This window comes from Notamacropus eugenii, chromosome 1 (genome assembly GCF_028372415.1).
Source record: "Notamacropus eugenii isolate mMacEug1 chromosome 1, mMacEug1.pri_v2, whole genome shotgun sequence".
Classification (NCBI taxonomy): Eukaryota; Metazoa; Chordata; class Mammalia; order Diprotodontia; family Macropodidae; genus Notamacropus; species Notamacropus eugenii.
Window position 1 is genome coordinate 441,290,033 of NC_092872.1, and position 17,357 is coordinate 441,307,389.

The 17,357-nt window shown below is 39.5% G+C and overlaps 1 protein-coding gene across 1 annotated transcript in view; it reads right to left on the reverse strand.

Annotated features, from left to right (window-relative positions):
• MEGF9 (multiple EGF like domains 9) overlaps positions 1-13,663 on the reverse strand; it is a 120,077-nt gene extending 106,414 nt beyond the window's left edge. The window contains exon 1 of the mRNA XM_072631765.1: positions 12,983-13,663. Coding sequence (XP_072487866.1) covers positions 12,983-13,526 — 544 coding nt within the window. The 5' untranslated portion in view covers positions 13,527-13,663. The remainder of the gene's footprint in view (positions 1-12,982) is intronic.
• Between the last annotated feature and the right edge of the window lie 3,694 nt (positions 13,664-17,357).

Here is a 17,357-nt window from a genome sequence, read left to right on the forward strand (position 1 = left end):
GTTCTAACATTCTCTGTTTAAAGATGACTTCAGGCTCTGGAATTCCATAGAATCTTTTAATTAAAATTGTGTGAAATAGAAAATTCCCCTCCTTTTCAATCACTTTCAGAAATTCATAGATAAGATTTATTGGTAGTTCAATTTTTAAAAAATAGGGGTTAATCTTGGATATGACATCTTTGGCCCAGATAAGTAAAACACAGTTTACACATTTGCCTCTCATGGAGAACAAGCAAACAACTTTGAGAATGAATTGTTGCTGAATCATTGAAAGAAATTACAGTTGGTGTTTAAGGTTAAAGAAGAAGCAAGAAGTAGCCCTCAGGAAGGTCAAGTGACTTGGATTAACCTCAGCCCAGATTTAACATCTTTATACAGAATTTTAGAACTAGAGGAGCCCTGAATAATATACTCATGGAATTACAGAATCACTATGACAGGGAAAAAGAGTGACCCCATGGAATCTCCAAAGTTGAAGAATAAATTAATGAAAAGAAAGTTTATTAAGCATTCACTACATGCCAAGCACTGGGGATATAATGAAAAAGGACAATCTCTGCTCTCAATGAGCTCACATGAAATAGGAAAAGTCAAAGGATGTAGGAAGTTTTTGCTATAAGTCAGAAGGTAATGCATCTTCTTCTGTGTCATTTTCATTAGTAAACCATATTGGTTTCCTTGCTGAACCACATGACAATGTCAAGCTGAGAACTTTCTTTTTGGATCTTCACTATCTATGGCTGCTGGTGGGGTGGGGGTTGTAGCACCCTCAGAGGCATCTGCCATGCAGTATGTTCATAAGGATTGCTCCCCTGAATAATGGCTGTGGGGCCAGGCTGACAGATGTGCCATTTTTCTAGAGGTTGAGTTTACCTGCCCTTCAATAGTAAAAGAAGACTTCAGAGGCCATTTTAGGCCAATAGCTCACCTAATTTAGTCAGCCTTTCTATAGCAGCCTGGACAAATGATCAACTAGCTCCTGCTTGAATACTCTCAGGGACAGTAAATTTACTATTTGATATGAAAACCTAAGCCATTTGAGGACAATAGGATCATAGAGAATTTAGATATCATGTCATCCTATTTTACAAACAAGGAAATTGAGGCCTGAGAGGTTGTAATTTGCCCAAGGTGACTCAGGATTTGAAATCCAGATTCTAAATCTGGTGCTCTTTCCACAGCACATAAAAAGATTGAGACCCAAGAAGTTATTTGATTTGTCCAAGGTCACCCCAAGGAATGGTAGAGCCAGAGGGAGAACTCAGGTTTCCTGACTCTTAACTCCAGGGCTTTTCTTATTAAAACTCAGATATTTTATTCTGTGAAAGGTTATAGATATAACTGCTACTTTTTTAATTTAACAGGGACAAGTTCTGTGACTTTACTGTGAGAGAAGATTATACAATAAAAAAAATGCTTTTTCATTAAAGCAGGCCACACTCTAAGGAGTTCATCCTCTCTCAAAGCCTTGTGTGCATAATCATTGCCATGAACGAAAATAAAAGAAAGTGCAGGGCTTATTCTAGATTTTACTAGGAAATTAGTGCACTGTCAGATTAAGTTCCCCAATCACCTACCCAAGGGTACTTACAAAGCTCAAATACATACAAGAGCAGCACAAGTAGTTCCTTTTTATCAATAGCAATATGTTTGATTGGATAAGGACTTATAGAAGGCTGTGAGAGAAGATAAGCAACAAATCTCAACTAGTACTTATTTGACTAATCTTCCCCAACAAGGTGGCCTGTAAATTATATTTTGAACCAGACCTATGATTTCATCGGTGTAGGGAACTTCATTTCCCACTAGGCTGTACTCTTCTGGCCTTCTCCATCATGAATTAGATTCTGAAAGATCATGTTAGTGCTGGAACTCAGCAAGTATGCTATGCTTGTGAGATCCTTCCCTCTTACTGGAATTCTCCTCCCAGAACCACCACTGAAGAGCAGTGCCTACGCCAGCCATCTCTATTTTCCATCAGGCTGCATTCCTCTGAGTTTCTCCATCATGCCTCCATGCCATGTAACTTCTCCAACCACTCCTGCTTTTTGGCTTCCTTTTCTGTGCTGTCTTCTCCACTAGAATACAAGCTCCACGAGGGCAAGAACTTTCTTTCTGTTTTTATTTGGATTTCAGTATTTAGCACGTAATAAGTGCTTAATAAATGCTTGTTTGACTGACTGACTGACTTTCAGGGAGAAAATTACATCTACCAACGTAGACCTGCAACTTCTCTACAAGTTATTCTTAGACAATTGCCTGGGACACTAAGAAGTTAAATGTCTTGATCAAGGTTACAATACCAGCATGTGTATGAGAAGCACAACTTGAACACAGTCCAAGACTAACTCTCTATTCACCATAACTCCCTGCCGTCCACCTTGTACATAGTAAGCACATAATATTTGACAAATTATTAAACATATATTTAATAATTTACATATAATAATTCATATAGACATGCTAAAACAAAGTAGGGGTTGCTGTGTCAGAACATAATAATAATAAATTATGTTAATTAAATAATGTTAATTAATAAGTAATGTTAATTAATTTCTGAAATTCTCATTTCTGTTTACTAAAGAATTCATTCAAATACCTCAGCAATCCATGGCAAAATGAAACTGATATTTCCTAAGATTTCTTTCCTTCAACAACTCATCTTAAAGTAGTTAATTATCTGTTAAAGTCGTAAGTCAGCCTGGGATGACTCGAAATATGGCACTTATATGTAGTATTTCCTTTCCATTTTGCAATTTAAACATGTGGGGGAGGGGCACCATGGGAAGGACCAGAAGACTTATGTAGCTCCAACTCACATTTCCTTATAAACACTGATAGCACTTTACTCTTAGCCCAGAGAACATAAGAAAGAAACAGATAAAGGGAGAAGAAATGATAGGCAACTGAAAAGCTATGTAGACCAGTAGTCTCCAACTTTTTTTCAATAGAAAACCTAATCTACTTTTAAGAAAGAAAAAGGTACCCAGGGAATTTAACAGCAGGGTCAGGTTTACTGGTTGAATGAGACTGACCAAAGGTGGGCAAGCAATCATGTCAGTTTCCCACCCTGGTTTATCAATCTTATCATATACTCCCAATAATCTCCAAATAAACTACACGTTAAAAGATCATATCATCTAGCATAACTAGATGACAGCATTTTTAGTTCTATGGGTTACGGTAAGAATTCATAATCACATAAGGAACAGAGATCACACATACATACATATATACATATATGACTAAGTCATTACTAGATAGATAAGTAGTCAAAATATAGAGTTTTCAAGAGAAGAAATTCAAATTATCAAGTCATATGAAAAGAGGTCCAAATCACCAATAAGAAAAATGCAATTAAAACAATTGGAAGGTTTCACCTTATATTTGTCAAATTTATAGGCATTAAAAATGGAAATAGTCAACAGTAAAGAGACTATAGGAAAGCAAGCACATTAATTCCCTTTTGGTAAAACTGTAAATTGATTCAGACATTCTGGAAAATTATTTGGAATTATGCAAGAAGAGTCATGAAATTGTTCATACTCTTTAGCCCAGTGATCCTACTACTAGGTATATACCTCAAGGAAGTCAAAGATGGATGAAGGTTTAATATATACCAAAATATCAATGGCAGAACTTTTTGTGGTATCAAAAAACTGTAAATAAAATAGGTGCCTAAAGATAAAGGAATGGCTGAATAAATTGTGGCATATGGATATAATGGAATATGATTGCTCTGTGAAAAATGACCAATATGATGAATCTAGAGAAACATTATAAGACCCACATGAATTCATGCAAAACAAATAAAGCAGAACCAGGAAACAATATCCACAACTACAATAAACTAAATAAAAACACTAAAGGAAGCTGAACTCAGATTAAATATAAATATATCTAATCTTCCTCCTAGAGAATGATGTAACACACTTCCCTCTTCTCCACAGAAAAGTGGAAGACCACAGGTTTAGAATGTCATTTATGTAATACAAATATATAAAATATATGTATATAATATTCTATATTTTATCTAGATGATAGCACATATAGTCAGATATAATGTAAAATGTTTCTCATATATATAATTAGATATAATCATGGTGCCTGTTTTCTTAGCTATTTTTCTTTTTTTCAAGGGAGAGTTGAATAGATGATTGGGACAGGGTACATCAACAAATAATTGAGGCTTTTTTAATTTTTAAAAGGATATATTTATTAAAATGTTTGTTTCTTTGGAAAGGAAGCCCATATTCTTATCAAATTATTTACTTGTTTCAGTCTGCTATGTTTTACTAAACTGGGACTGTTTCCTGATTTTTTTTTTCTTTTAAATAGTATTTTATTTTTTCTAAATACATGTAAATACAATTTTTAACATTCTTTTTTAAATAAAATTTTGAGTTGCAAATTTTCTCCCTTCTTACATTCCTCCTCTCTAAGACAGTAAGTAATTTGATATAGGTTATATGTGTGCAATTGAGTAAAACATATTTCCATATTAGTCATGTTGTGAAAGAAGAAAGAGAAGAAAGGGAGAAAAAACTACAAAAAAAGTAAAAACAGTACGCTTCAACCTGCATTCAGTTTTCGTAAGTTCTTTCTCTGGACAAGGATAGCATTTTTCAGTATGAAGCTTTTAGAATTGTCTTTTATCATTGTATTGCTGAGAAGAGCTAAGTCAATCGTAGCTGATCACAGCATAATGTTGCTGTTATTGTATAAAATGTTCTTCTGGTTCTGCTTACTTCACTAAGCATCAGTTCATTAAGTCTTTCCAAGTTTTCCTGAAGTCTTCCTACTCATAATTACTTATGGAAAAATAGTATTCCATTACATTCATATACCATAACTTGTTCAGCCGTTCTCCAGTTGATGCACATCCCCTCAATTTCTAATTCTTGGCCACCACAAAAAGAGTAGCTATAAATATTTTTGTACATGGGGGTCCTTTTCCAGTTTTTATGATCTCCTTGGGACACAGACCTAGAAGAGACATTGCTGGGTTACAGGGTATGCACAGTTTTATAGTCATTTGTGCACAGTTCCAAATTACTCTCCAGAATGGTTGGATCAGTTCTACTTACATCCGTTTCTTAGTCCTGGGGGAAAGTTCACTGCTTTTAGGGGCCAAAAAAGTTTCAAAACATAATTGGTAGGAAAAAAGGGACTTTAGGGTATGAGTATGAAAAGGACAAAAGTCTCCATAAGTCACCAAACTGAATTGAGGCACTGCAATAAAAGTAAAATAGTAAGAACAAAAAAGATTCCTGAAATAGGGAAGCAATAAAGATATTTTACCTCCAAGAAATAATAAGGCTTTGCATGAAGCCACCCACATCTAACATTAGTAGAAGGCACACAGGGGATTGAGAGTAAGAGTATCAGGATTCAGTTCCCTGCTTTCTATCTGTGTGACCTTGAGCAAGTCACTTAACTTTTTTGGGCTAATCTCTGCTTCAACATTAATAAATATAATATCAAAATATACTTTATATAATAAAATACTGGCTTTAATACCCTCTGTGAAAACTAAACCTGAAAAAGTTAAAATTTAACTTCCTATACTACTCCCAAAGCACATGATTTTAATAGGAAAATCAAATAAACATACCATAAACTGTAATGGCCCTGTCTTTAGAAAGGACACAAAGCAGGATGCCATATGGCATCCAATAAGGTAGCTCAATCAATATTATATGGGTGTCCAGGTAAGCTAATTTCCAAATTGTTTAGCTTATTTTAAACGGAAGTTTTGCAGTTTAAATGATAGTATACTTTTTTCCTCTTAAACATTTTTCTTATGTAATGTCATATCCACTTATTAATAAGAATAGCCTCTGACACACATACAAGAGAACTGCTGCTTATCTTTAGTAATCAGTCTACTTACAGTCAGATTTTTTTGTTTCTATTAGGAAAATACTTTCTTTACTCTTCCCCTGAAACACACTCAGTAGAATTTGCGAAGAATCATAGAATGTTAGCACTCTGCGGGAGATAGTGAGTTCCCAATCACTGTAGTTTTCAAGAAGAAACTAGGTGACCATTGAGGAGATTGTAGTCATATAAATATTAGACTTCTGAGGTCCCTACCAACTCTAAGATCTTATGATTCATTCTATAAATATTTAATAAGACTTAAGAACCAAGTGTGTAGAGGGAACATTGTACTAGGCACTTGGGGAGAAACAAAGTTTAGATAAACAAGGTTCTTGTTCTCATGGAGCTTACATTCCAAGAGGGAAGAAAGGCACAAATACAGATAGCCATAGTAAAATATTACCCAATAAATAAACTGCTTATTGGAGACTATGCCTCTATCTTGCCCATGCTGGAAGTTTACCAATCATTCAGTCCCTTTACAATCAGTTCACCCCTCTAATATAGTCTTGGGGACCCACTGCTTCCTGGGGGGTTGCTGTACTGATGCCAGTCTTTTCAGATACTAGATCAGCTTTATTCCTATGGCAGCTCAGAATTCCTTAATTCAATCAGTCCGCTAACTTCAGCCTCCCACAGTAGCAGGGCTTACAGGTGTGTAAGACAATGGGCATTATAAGTACATTAGAAATATGCAAAATGAAATATGTGAGGCCTGAAGGAGAAAGTCACCACTCTGAAAAATCAGGGAAGACTTCATGGAGAAAATGCTTAAGAATTCATCAAAGGAAGGAAAGAAGACATTTTAGGCATAGGAAAAACCTGAACAAAGCTCAGAGTTAGGAGTTTCAACTTCACTTAGGAAGCAATCATGAGCTATTGAAAACTTTCGAGTTGAGTGACATAACTAGATCTATGTTTAAGAAAAATTATTCTGGCAACAGTATGCATGATGGCAGAGGAAGGGAGAGAGGAAAAGTGGAGGAGAAGTTAAAGGTTTAAATTTAAAATAGAGGGTAGTCTATGTGGGTGTTAATATGAGTCTACAATAGGGTGATTAGAATAAAAACAGAGAGGAAGGAGTGAGATTCAAGAGATAACTCAAATTTGACAGGTCTTGATAACTGATTGGATATGAGAAGGAAGAGGGAAGAGACATTACCAAGATTATAAACACAGAAGACAGAGGAAATGGTGGCATTAAATAAATAATAAAGTCATAACAAGAAACAGGTTTAGGAGGGAAAGATAACATGGCATTAGAAGTGAGAATAATGGAACTAGAAGGACTCAGAAATCATCCAGTTCAACCACCAACAGATGAGGAAGCTAAAACTTAGACGTATTTAATGTGCCCAAGGTCACACAACTAGGTAGCAGCAGAGCTAGGACTAGAAGCCTGATATTCTGGATGCCTAGTCCAGTCCTCTTTCCACTACATCAAGCTGTCTCTGAAAGACATGTATGGCCTCTTATTTGTATAATATTTGTATAATAAAAATATTGATTACTCACAGACTGAATATATTCAAGACCAAATGACAACACAGTTTGAAACTGCTGAAGATATTCTTTATTAGGATATCTTCACAGACCTTTCAATTTTCTAGAAAAATCTTCTTGAAACAATGAGATACAGAAAACAGTAAATTATCAAGCAGAAAGAATAATTCACTTCCATAAAGAGGATGGGGAAAATTTAAAGAACTAGATAAAAGACAGATACCTAGAAATGAACTACAAGGGAAAAAGACAAAATACAGACAGAAGCCTAAGAAAAGGAATATGGAAAAAGATGTCATTTCTTACTTCAGTTTAGCTTGTGGCTTGGTAGCATTGAAAGGATTATGGTTATTCTTCTGAAACAAATTAATCATGTGCAGTACTGAACACCATACCACATGCACAGGGATAAGAAAAATGGTTTGTTTGGGAAACTTTTTTCATAGTGATTCTAATAGACAACTTGCATGCAGTCCTAAAGCTTATGATATTTAATCCTCTCCATTTTTAAAAACCTTTGTCTAAAATGGTCAGAGCAGTAATTAGCTAAAATAAGAAAAAGAAAAAACCAGAAGCTGTGGATGAAAAAGATCAAGTCACAGAGGAATCTACAGTAATATCTCAGGATCAACAAATGAAAGATTTTTTGTCTCATAGCTAAACAGAAAGTCAATGGCCATGAAAGAAACTCAAGGAATGCTAAAGTTGGAAAGAAACTTAGAATAGGGAATGTCAGAACACACAAAGGAGAGAGATATTAGGGGAACAGGGATTATTAACAAGACAAAAAACTCCATGATGGCAGGGACTATTTTGTCTTTTTTCTCTTCATCCTCAGCTCCCTGCATAGAATTGTGCACATCAACATGTGCTGAGTTGTTGAATTGAAGCCAGTCCAATTTTTCCCTTTGATAAAGGAGAAACTAAGGCCCAGAGGGGATGATATGTACAGGATAAAAGGCTGTAATATATATATTTTTAAATCATTTCAACTGATATTCCTGTCTTTCAGGTAAGTAAGATCTTGTGCTTTTACTTTAATTCTGTCTCTCTTAAAACTGGCCAGTACAGAATTTAGTAATAGTAAGTTCTATAACACACATCAGTAAAATAGGCAAAGTGATACTTTAGTTTCCTTTTTTTACTGGGGTACCAGGAGATGACTTAATATCTGTGACAGATTCTGAGATTAAAGTAATGAGCATTTTATTTCTATTAATCTTAAAGAAAATCAAAACTCTAAAGGCCTAGTCCTATTCTTCCTGTATATTTGTAGTAGACTGTGGGCTACCCACAAAATTTCTTGGAAACGATTCATCGAACTTAAGACTGTAGCTTCTTAAAGCTGGTTATACTACTCTGACAACTGGTCAGGAGATCGAAGTATTTCAAGAGTTGTGTGCACCTGTGTCAGTGATAGGACACAAAAAATAGCTGTGGAAGGACACTGAAACTGACCCAGAGTAAGTTGACTACAAATGATGTTTTCATTCATCACAGATCACAACAGAACCTTTTGAAAGGATAACCAAAAGCATTCAGGCACTTTTTTTTCATTATGGTTCACAAAATATCCCCAAACAGAAAAGAATTGGTAGGGGTAATTATTTTATAAGAGGTCTAAAGCTGAAAAACACTAGAAATTTCAAAGATTAAACTCTGAGTCACTATTGTTTTCAATACAAATTTTCTCCTCTTTTGCATATGACAGTTTGTTTACAGAGAGCTGGCAGGTACCTTAGAACATAGTGCTCTTTATCTCCTTGTTTCCTAGGGCCTTAACGTATTTTTCAGTTATTAAATGTTGGTCACTTCTTCTTAAGCTTAGCCAAGTGAGACTCAAAAGCCAAGATGCAAGGAATTTTAGGATAAAATTAACATTTCCAGCACAGATAAAAAGGACATGCACTTGTAGGCCTTTCCTTTCATTATCTGAGTATTTCTACCATACTACACTCATATGATGCTATTTAGGTTTCCAAACCCTGGAACTATAATCCCAGCTTAGACACTGACTTCTTTCTTGTAACTCAAGTCACAGATAAACAATTTGAATGACTCTGGCCTAAATAATGGCCTACAAATAATCTAAGAACTATAGTACTGGAAGAGACTGACAACCTACCACTTTCTAATCTTCAGTCCTATACCACCTAAATTCATATTGTTTTTATCTATGCAATTCTGCTGCCCTATAAGGGCACAATAACCTGTTCTGACTTGCCCTCAGATTTCTGTCTATAGAAAGATCTTCCAAGTTCACAGAATACAAGCATTCATAATTGCATCACTATCTTCTTGCTCTGACCTGAATGGTAACCTAGTGATTATTATTGACTTCTAGTATCAAAGCCTTCTACTTCCCCTTCTCAAATGTATGAACTAGTCTGATGTTTTGCTCTGGTAGGAAGAGAATGGTGTCTGCTGGATGAGCAATTAGTTTCAGTTTGCAGAGCAGTGTCCCAGAAAATAAAAGCAGGTTTTAACTGAGGAGCTCTTAGCTATAGGCTTAAAGGAAAGAAACTCTCATTCATTCAAAATGTAGCCTTAAGACCTAATCGAAAGACAGTTTTGTAAGAATATTACCAATGGCAGTGAGCCCTAACAGGAATTTGCATTTGCTAGCCTTAGCCATCTTCTTAGAAGACAGGGAAACAAACAATGCAAGCCAAACTAGCTTTCCTGAGTTGAATCAAGATTTCTCTTTAAGCAAGGGCAGGCAACTGTCATTCTATTAGAAACAGACCACTGGGCAATCTCTAGTACTCTCTCCTGAGGAAAAGTCACTAACTGATTACATTATTTTCCAGTTGGAACTAAGTCTGTTAACCTAACCCAAGTCTTTTCAGCATTAAGAGTTAACTACATTTTCATATTCCAACATGAATTACACAGATATGCACAGTCTCTAAAGCAGAGGAGAGCTATTAAAGATTTGTTATATGTGACTTAGGTTTTTCATGATCAGTGGTAATCATGCTATGCGTCCACCGTGTATTAATATTCTAGATAATGCTGAATCATTTTTACTTGATTCCATTTTACTTACCAAAAGAAATAAAAACACAATTCTAAATTATTTTTAATTAAACTGGATTCTTTTCTGGAATTCCCAATCTTGGGCCTTCATTTATCCAATAATAGTTTATATGTTTATACAGTGCTTTCATAAGTATTTCACAGTATTTTCACAAGAGTAATGGAAAGAGAACTATATTGAGAGGGCATGGGTTCACATACTTGCTATATAATTTCCTTTGTAAATAGTATCAACAGTTTTAGTAAAGTGAATATTATTTACCTATGTATCTTCGAAGCAAGTCACTTCATCTCTGTTGGCCTCAGATTCTGCATTTGTTAAACGGGGGTGATGGACTAAATTACTAAGGTCTACCTTAGTTTTAAATCCTATAATAATCAACTTCATAGGATCTTTATTTTAGGCTTTTAGGTATCATAGTTGATGATAAAGCACTGGACTTGGAGTCAGGATGACCAGAATTCAAATCCAGTCTCAGAATATTTGCTAGCTATGTGAACCTAGGCAAATCACTTAGCTAATCTTTTTCAGTCTCATTTTCCTTTAAATGTGATTGCATATATAAAGTGTTTTGCAAACCTTAAGGCCCTAAGATGGGTATCCCCTTTTATCACAGAGGAAAAAGAAGTCTGGAGAGGGCAAATTGATTTGTCCAATGTTAGAGAGTAAGTGGCAGAGCCCAGAGATGGAACCAGTTCTTCTGACACTCTAATGTTTAAATTTGGCTGCTGATAATAGTTAATACCTTTTATTTATGTAATACTTTGCAGTTAATTGCAAGGTGTTTTCCAAACACAGAGATCAAGAGAACGTGAAATCTATCAGGTTTTATACCCAGGATCAAGGATGGTCCATTTATACAAACATGTCATCCATCTCTAAGCATACTGGAAAAACAAAAAAACTACATAAATAAACCTAAGCTAGTCTATCATTCTCCCTCTTTGAATACAACAAATCGAAAGAGAGAAATCATTCTCAGGGGTGAATAAAAATTTATAATCCCATTTAGATTAATGTCCAAAAAATATAAGCCAAGACCCTTGATCTGCCATATGCTTATAAGCACTGGTAAAAACTCAAATAGGGCAAAAGTATGAAAAAAAAATAATTCTACAGCTGCACTAGCAGTTAAGGGATTCAGAAAAGTCTTCTTTAAAGTAGTCTTAGACAATAACTTTAAAGTTATACCTCACTTGTTCAATTTTAGTCCCCCCTCAGGACCAAGACACCAGAGAACTTAAGATCAGTTCTTGGATCCAGACTGAATGAAGTTCATTATTTTCAGAATCTCTGGCAAGTCATTTCTGGACGGGAGCAGCCTCAGTTTCCTGTCTGTAACAGGAGAGGGCTAGATTAAATGATCTCTGATGTCCCTCCCAGATCTAAATCTATGCTCCTATGATCTTAAAATGTTTTAAATAATAGGTTTCTAGAATATATTCTTTGACTATCATAGGAAAATTTCTTTTACAAGATGGATTGAGAAAATGTCATTTATGATATATGTAAATGCAGAACTAAAAGATATAAGCTACTATTACCAACAGTAAAATATAAACAACCAGGTTTTTAGGAAAATGTGGATTCCTGCTTAGACTTCTAATCATTCAAACAACAAATTTAGATAAACTTGTGGTTGGAGAGGCAAGCAGAAAGAGAAAGAAAGAACATAAAAGATTTTTAATCTATTTTTTTAATCAGCACACCTAACCCACAAGATCTTCCTGTGTCATTGAACAACTGGGATCCTTATGGTTTTATTCTGTGAGCAGTCTTTCCCACTGTTTGTAAACAAGATTCTCTCAGTGTTTTCTCCACCTGTCACATGCAGATCCAAAGTTCAGATAAACAACAACAAAAAAAGAATAAGAAAGTTGAGGGTTTTGGAGGTCCTGGATACACAACTTTTCACCAATGGAGCAAGGAGGTCTTTTATAATCTTTTCCCTTTATGGAAAAGAGCGCTAACTCAGCCAAAATTCATGAACCAAAAGTTTGCCCCCATTCAGTGTCCGAGACAAAAGCGTCTGAACTACGGATGGGAATACATGTCCTGCATCTTTCACATCCTCACCAAGGAGTAAATGGCTCAGAAAGGATGAAACTATTCGCTGGCCCGGGAACACCAAAGTTCGCTTGTGTTTCCAAATCATTACTACCTGAAAAGCTTAATAAATGACCCTTAAGGAAAAAATATCAAGACGTTTTACTAAGGCCAAAAGAGAGACAAGAAAGGTCGGGAAGACGTTACTTCGTACGGTCCTTCCACACGACCTCTTTCTTTTTGGGATGGGAGAAACATGGGGAAGCTTGGGGTACCTCCTCTTCTCCTTGCTTTCCCTTTAGGAGGTTGAAGACAGCACCCAGATAATCTTGGGGTGGAAGAACAGCGGCCGCTCGGAGGCTGCTTTAGGGAGGCTAGAAGCACCAAGTGCAAAAATGTGGGGTGACACCTGGCTGAGCTGGGGCGGGGATGGAGACCAGAAGCTTCCTCCCCAGAGGGGGAGGGGAGGGGGAAGGGTGGGGGACAGGGTGGGGCGGGGCGGCTACTCACCTCTGGGCGTGGGGCTGGCGGGCTGGCCAGGCTGGTCCGCAGGTGGGGTAGGCGAGGGGCTGCTCCAGAGCACAGACGGGGTCAAGGTCAGGGTCGCGGTCTGAGTCGCAGACACGGTCGGGGTCGCTGTAGTCCGAATCAAAGTTGGGGTCGGGATCAGGACCGGGGGTGCTGTGGTCAGGGCGCTGCTGGGGCCCGTGGGGGAGGCCTCGGTCCTGCGGGGCGCGGGCGCCGGCTCGAGCTCGGGGGACCCCTCCGCCGCGGGGCTGGCGGCCGCGCTCACCGTGATGGGGGCGTGACTGGCCGGCTCCTCCACCTGCTTCGCGGCACCCCGGTCCAGTTCCCCGTCACCGCCAGCGGCGGCGGCGGCGGCTCGGGAGGGGGCAGGCGAGGGGGCGCGGTCCCGTCCGCCCGCGGGGGTTGGGACCGTCCCGGCGGCAGAGGCGGCGGGGGAGGCGGAGGCTGAGGCGGGGACCGAGGTGGCGGCGGCGGCCACGCAGCAGCAGAGCAGGGCGATGCCCCCCAGGCTGGGCAGGCTCCTCATGGCGCGCGCGGCAGCGGCGGCCCCGGCCGGTCATTCATTCAGTCCGGCGGTCACTCGCGCGCTGGCGCTGGAGGTAAGCGCGGCGTCCAGCCCCAAGCCCAGCCGAGACGAGTCAAGCCGAAAGACCGGAACGGAGAAGCAGACGGAGACGCCGCCGCCCGCAGCCGCACCATCCCTGCCTCCCGCCCTCCGCCTCCCTCTGACAGGCGGCCGGCCGGGCCGGCGGGCGGGCGGGCCCAGGAGGAGAGCTACGTCACGGGCGGCTCCTCCTCCTCTCCGGAATCGACGAGCCCTCTCCGCCAATCCTGGGTCACTCCAGCCCACGTGACGACGCCGCTTCCCGACCTCTTTGTGCCCCTTCGACCAATCAAAGGAGGCCGGCAGCGAGGAGAGGCGGGGGAGAGCGTCGGGAGGGGGGAGGGAGGCGCGAGCTCGAGCTCCAGCATCCCCGGCCAGCGGTGGTTGCCGCTGCATTGTTCACGAAGAGAGCGAACGAGCTAACGGGGCGCGAGCTGTCTCCCTTCCTGCGGGGCTTACGGGCTGCAAACAAAGGATGTACCCCCGGGTCCGCTGTTTTCTCAGCCCGGGTGCGGGCCGTGTGTTGTGATGCTCGTTGTTCGTTGAAACTAGCCAGCCCGGCCTAGGGTAGGGACTGTCAAGTGCTTTTCTTTTCCCACACACACACACCCCCTTTCGTTCTTCCATGCCGAACAATGGGGTGGGGGGCGGGGAGCGCTGGGTCAGCAGCCCCAGCTGCTGTTTACCTCCCAAAGCGGTATTCCCGAACACTCACACCGTTCCGGGATGCAGAGAATGTACCAAAGACACGAGATGGAGATGCACCCGCCGCTGGGGAGGCGAAGGATGTCCCAGTTCTGCAAGCACAGGAGCTCAAAGCCCTGGTTAATTTCATTAAATAGAATGCGGTTGTTACATGATCCCAGGGAATTAGCACCTCACAACAATAACACAATTCGCTTTTCAAGCTGTTTATACCTTGTTTTTCACAACAATCTTAGGAGATAGTACAAGTATGATTATCGTCCATATCTAGCAGATAAGGAAACTGAGGTTCAAAGAGGTGTAGTGGCTTGTCTAAAGTCACATAGCTAGAATCGGAGCTGGTTTTGTACCCAGGTGTGCTAACTGCAAGACCAGGGCTCCTTCGTGTATTCTACTGCGCCTTGCAAAATTACCGGGTTTTGTAGGAAGGGTGAAGTACCAAGAACTCAAAATAGAAAAAAACACTGTATTTGGAGTCAGAGAACTTGGATTCCAGGCTCTGCTGCTTAGTATCTGTGAGATCTTGCCAAAGATTTCTGTGGACAGTTTTCTCATCTGTAAAATAAGAAAGTTGACCTAGATGATTTCTAATATTCCTATCAAATCTAAATCCTATTATCCTATGAAGTGCATGTAGGCTGCTCTTCAGGCTGGAAGAGGCTTTCAGACTATGAGGCCTATTCTCTACCCAGGGTGGGGGGCTAAATTTCCACCCCCGAGCTTATTCCTAATCATACTGTTGATAGGAGCTGGTGATTTACTTGCACCTAATGCTCTGAAGCCCCTGCTCCCCAGTCTCAATGCACACAAAAGGAATAAAGGAAGAAAAGGGTTATCATGCCCTTTCCCCTTAAAACCTGATTCCACGTTCCAGTAAGAAATTTCTGTATTTCAAGAAAGAACCTTCAAAAAAGAAGAATACTTTGAGGGTATAAGGTATGTATCCAGGACAGATCTCATGCCTATTTTGCTTCATATAAGTAACAAAGTATAGTGGAAAATAGGAATGATAGATGTACTAGAAATTGGGAGACTCAGTTTCTAATCTTGATTCTGTCAGGAAGTGTGTGGCAGAAGTCACTCCCCTGCTCTGATCTTCAGTTCCCTCCCCCATAAACTGAGAGGGTTGGATGAAATGGTCTCTAAGAGCCCTTAAAACTCTTAACTATCTAAAAACCACTCAATTATACTGCCTCAATTAGTAGCATTGAATGCGTATAATACATAAAGGTGAAAAAAGGTTCGTTCTATTTGAAAAATCTCATCATGACATCTGGGTTCTGAGACCAACTCAGTTCTGTGACGTTGGTCACATCAATCCATCTTTTTGTGAAATTATTCCCAGTTGGTTAAATGGAACCAATATTTCCCTTATCTTCTTTACAGAGTTATTGCATGGATGAATTAGATTGTATCTGTGGCAGGTGCTGAGCTTCTGCAAGAAGGGCAGAATAGCATTTCTGTATGTTTCCATTCAAAACCAAACCCTGTCTTCAGAAGAAGAAAAAAATCAAAATTGTATAATGGGTTACTTCTATTCATTCACTTGACGTTTATTGGGTACCTACCATGCAGTACATCATTGGTCAAACTAGGTATTATGGAATCTACAGACCTGAATAAGATATGGCTTCTGCCTTCATGGATCTTTCAGATCAGTAAGAGGGATGAATAATATTCAAGTATCAATAAAAAGTAAGGTGTTATATGCAAAAGAAGGGAGTCAAGCAGTGTTTACTTACCATATATCAGGCATTGTTCTATGTGCCAGTGATGCAAATACAAGCAAAAAAACCCCCAACAGATTGTACCCTATGCTCAAGGAGTTTACGTTCTAATGGGGAAAACAACATGTAAAGAAGGAGGTGAGGCACAGTGCTGAAGTGTGGAGAATCAGAAGTAGAGCTAGAGAGAAATGAAACCTAACTAACCTGAGTCCTTTCTCAAAATGCAGTTTCTGGGAGGAACTCATGAATGGGTTATTGGAGAGTAGGGATATTCCAATGAGAAGACCACAGGGGAGAAGGGAACTTCCAGAGTAAAAAGGCAGCTGAGGTATGGGGTAGACTATAAAGTTCTGGGAGAGTTTAGAGGAGGAAGGTACCTCTTCTGTTTGGTGGGATCAATGAAAGTAGCTTGGAACACAATATATTTGAACTGGTTCTCAAAGAGGACCAAAATGACATCACCATGATAAAGTGAAGTTTCATTATGTATGACTGTGGCTGATCAGACCAATATGAACTTGGAATGCTGTACCACAGATTGGGCACACATAGTTTGTGTGAACATTTGAGAAGGTTACTCCAAATTTGTGCATCCTATCTTTCCTTTGTGCTGCTTCAACTCTGCTTTGCTCATAGAGCACAACACCCTTTCTGATGTGCGCACACCATGCTGAGCAGTCCTATGCCAGTGTCTGCCATGTCCCACAATCAAATCTGAAGTTCTTGAGAGTGTCCTTGTATTGCTTCTTCTGACCTCCATGTGACCACCATGCAAGTTCTCCACAAAATAGTCTTTTTGGCAAGCTTATATTTTGCATTCGAGCAATATGGCCAGCCCATTGGAGTTGCACTCTCTGAATCATAGTGTTAATGCTTGGCAGTTTAGTTTGAGCAAGGACCTCAGTGTCTGGTACCTTATCCCTCCAGGTGATCTTGAGAATCTTTCCAAGACAGTTCAAATGGAAGTGATTCAGTTTCCTGGCATGGCACTGGTAGACTGTCCATGTTTCTCAGGCATACAACAATGAAGTCAGCACAACGGCTCTGTAGACCTTCAGTTTGGTAGTAAGTCTAATACCGTTTCTCTCCCAAACTTTTCTTCTGAGTCTCTCAAACACTGAGCTAGCTCTGGCAATGTGTGTGTCAATCTCATTATCAATGTGTACATCCCTGGAAAGCACACTACCAAGGTAAGTGAACTTATCCACAGCATTCAAAACTTCTCCATTTGTTGTAACCAATGGTTCCACGTATGGATGGTGTGGTGGTGGCTGATGGAGCACCTGTATTTTCTCGGTGTTGATTATTAGGTCAAAATTAG